The sequence below is a fragment of the Grammomys surdaster genome, unplaced genomic scaffold (genome assembly GCF_004785775.1).
Source record: "Grammomys surdaster isolate TR1022 unplaced genomic scaffold, NIH_TR_1.0 126109, whole genome shotgun sequence".
NCBI classification, from domain to species: domain Eukaryota; kingdom Metazoa; phylum Chordata; class Mammalia; order Rodentia; family Muridae; genus Grammomys; species Grammomys surdaster.
This window is the reverse complement of record NW_021620917.1, coordinates 5,033,265-5,036,805: the sequence shown is the minus strand read 5'-3', so window position 1 is coordinate 5,036,805 and position 3,541 is coordinate 5,033,265. Positions and strand designations below refer to the sequence as shown.

The 3,541-nt window shown below is 52.2% G+C and overlaps 1 protein-coding gene across 1 annotated transcript in view; it reads right to left on the bottom strand.

Annotated features, from left to right (window-relative positions):
- Window positions 1-3,541, bottom strand: part of Mad1l1 (mitotic arrest deficient 1 like 1) — a 318,963-nt gene that overhangs the window by 311,474 nt on the left and 3,948 nt on the right. The window contains exon 2 of the mRNA XM_028756021.1: window positions 841-1,000. Coding sequence (XP_028611854.1) covers window positions 841-990 — 150 coding nt within the window. The 5' untranslated portion in view covers window positions 991-1,000. The remainder of the gene's footprint in view (window positions 1-840; window positions 1,001-3,541) is intronic.

Genomic DNA, 3,541 nt, shown 5'->3' with positions numbered 1-3,541 from the left:
CACACTCACTGAGTGCGGGTAGTGCTGGGACAGACAGAAAACAGCCAATGTCTCACATGCACTGTCCTGTTTGCTGGCGGGCACGAGCATCACCAGGGCTCCCAGAGCAAATGAAGCCCCCAACTCATCACACAACAGCTGCAGACAGAGCAGAGGGGGACAGGAAAGAAGCTTGGGAGAGGCTCAGGCAAGGCAGAAACAGCACTGCTCTCCTCAGTCCCAGAAGCCCTAATCCCAACTGGATCTATGACTGCCACTTCTGGAGCCTGCAGCCCTTCATTCAGGAGCCCTGGCCCCTTTGGAACTGTATTCCTAGGAGCACAAATCACATTAACTTCCACTGGCCTCTGTGGGGCCAGGCATAGTGACCTGCCTTTTATCTCAGAACTCAGAAAATAGAGGCAGGAGGATCTAGGTGTGTTTGAGGCCAGCCAAGTCTACTGAGTCCCAGGACAGCCATAAATAAGTAAGTAAAGGATGGATGGATGGATGGATGGATGGACGGACAGATGGATGGATCTACAGAGTGAGTTCCAGGACAGCCATAAATAAATAATGACGGATGGATGGATGGATGGATGGATGGATGGATGGATAGATAGAATAAATCACGCTGTGGGAGATGACTCCATTGGTAAAGTCCATGTCTCCCAAGTGTGAAACCCTGAGTTCAGTCCCCTGGTTAGAGGCAATCAAGGCAGCCTCTAACCAGCATGGTCTAGATAGGGCCTGGTCTCTAGCTACTGCTTGAGTTGTCCTACGAGTGTCTGCATCTGGCCTCCAAGCTGATTTGGCCCCAGCCAGGCCAAGTGTATCCCAGAGACCCAGAGGTCTGCTCACCTGCATGTTCTGTTCATACTGCTTCTGTAGGGACCCTGAGGCAGATGTGGACACATCCAGGCCTGATGCTCCCTCTACTCGCTGAGAAATGAAGTTGTTCAGAGATCTCAGGGTTGACAGGACAGTGGTGTTCTCTCCGAGGTCTTCCATGGTCACCCTCCTTCTAGGAGACAGAGCAAAGGTCAGAGACAGCCTTCCCATGTGCTGTCTGTTGGCATAGTCCACTCCCCTAAGACCCTTATGGAGTAAACAAACATGTTTTCAACATTAACATGAAGTCAATACTGCCAACATTGTGGAGAGGAAATGAGGCATTAAAATGAGGCATGCCACATGATATGCCTATGATATCAGTAGGTAGGGCAGGAGGATCAGAAGTTCAAGGCCAGCCTCAGCTACTTGAGTGGGAGGCTAGCCTGAACAATATGGGACCCTGCTTGACAAAAGGGATGGGGGCGTGACACAGCCATTAATCCCAGCACTTACAGAGAGGCAAGAAGAGCTCTGAGCATTCAAGGCCAGCCCGGTCGACACAGTACATACAAAGTTCCAGGTCGGCCAAGGCTGCACAGAGAGACCCCCCATCTCCAAAAAGTGGTGAGGGGTTAAAAGGGAGCTCACTGCTTAGAATGTTTACCGCTCTTGCAGTTCCCAGCATCCACACCAGCTAATAACTGCCTGCAAATCCAGTTCCAGGGCACCCAGTGCCCTCTTCTGGCCTCCCTAAGCACTGAGCTCATATACAGACATGCAATCAGAAATAAAAATCAACTTAAAAGCCGGGCGAGTGAGCTGGCTCAGAGGGTGAACTCGATGAAGCCTGATTACTGAGCTCCGCCCATGGAACCCACGGACGGGCAGCACCACTGTCCTTCCCTCACACCAGAGCACCCATGTGCCTACAAGAGAATGGCTCAAGCTTGAGTCCCCAGAAACCTGGACATGGTAGCAGGTGTCTCTAATGCCGGCACTCCTACTGCAAATTGCAAGATGGAGGCAAAAGAATCTTCCAGAGCTCACAGACCACAGAGCCTTGTACACACTGCACTGAGCAAGAAATTGTGTCTCTAACAAAATGGAAGACAAGAATCAACACAAAGTTTTCCTGACCTCCATGGCACAGAGATAGACAGACACTCACACAGATACACACAAAGAGACAGAACTATACGGAGGCAGAGGCAGAGAGGCAGAGAGGCAGAGACAGAGAGACTATAAAAATTCATACCATAAATCTTCAGCTCCAAGCAACCGTCTGAGCATCTGAGGGCTGATCTATACATCAGACAGGCAGACAGACATTCCAGCTCCTGAGAGGAGATGCTCAGAGGCCCAAGAACACCAAAAAAAACACCACCCCAAAGCCACACTCATCATCAATGTGGCCTCTGGGGGGTCAGAAACCAGCATGAAATAGTCAGGCGACTGTGGCCCCAGCAATGCTGTTAGCAGCAGTGCTGCCCACTGCCATCAGCTGGGTCGCACACACAGAGGGTCCGTGGGTTCCTAACACCCTCACTAAGCCTCAGCTTCCTCGCCCACAAACCCACCTGGACTGCAACCCACCTTGTAAAGGAGTCAGAGGGCCAGTGCTGGACGTGGCACTACCGCCACTCACAGGGAGCCTCCATCTGCTGGGTTTACACACGCTGCTTAGTCCACAGCACATCGGCCAACCCAGGCTTCTTACAAAGTGGATACTTTGGGTCTTACATCTTTTAGTACTTTGTGTTTGGGTTTCTTTTTAAGACTTGGTCTTGCTATCCAGCCCAGGCTAGCCTGAGACTGTGTTTTCAACCTCCAAGAGTCAGTCTGCTACAGAGCCAGATAAAGCACTGATCCAGACTTCACCCATCTGAGTAGAACCCCAACCTTCCAGACTCAGATGGAAGGGTGAAGGGCAGACAAGACACCAACTATTCTGGCTAGCCTGTGAGCAGAAAGTCTGGCGAACGATGTCTTTTGGCCCGCAGCCAAGTCACAGCTGGGAAAACTGAAGGAGGAGGAAAGCCTGGTGCCACAGGTCTGTCATCCCAGAGCCTTAGGAGCACAAGTTCAAGACCCAACTAGACAACTTAGCCTCAAAAAGGTGAGAGGGCGGGACACAGCCCATCTCCTCTGCTTGTGTGAAGCCCCATCATGGCCCAGTGCCTGACTGAGCTGCTCACCTGTTGGGTCGGGGTGTATGGGGTGAAGAAACAAGACAAGGAGCAGGCAAGAGCAGTAACATAGGTTTATTAGGAGAGCACCCGTGGGGGGTGAGGAGGAGCACCCGTGATCCACTTCCACACTGTGGCGTTACTGATGGGGCCCAGCAATGGGTATTGAAACATAATACCTGCTTCTGGCACAGAGTGTGACACCAGAGGGAGCAGCTGGTGGTCTGCTGGACGGGGTGCAGCAAGCCCTTTGGCCCCAGTACCTCTCCATCTCCATGATTTGGGTGTGGTGGGGCACGTCTTCCCCCCATCCCCCAGCGTTGGTCTACAGAGTGAATTCTAGGACAGCCAAGGTTACAAGAGAGACCCCACCTCTAAATAAATAAATAAACAGAGCAAGTCTGAGCCCGGTAGACTGAGAGGCAGTTAAGCCTCTCCAGAGGCAGCCGTTGTGAAAGCGGCTGAGGTGCCGATGACAGGAGGCTAAGGGGCCACGGGGAGCAGTGAGGGGGTTCTCACACTGTAGAGGAGGTTAAGGGGCC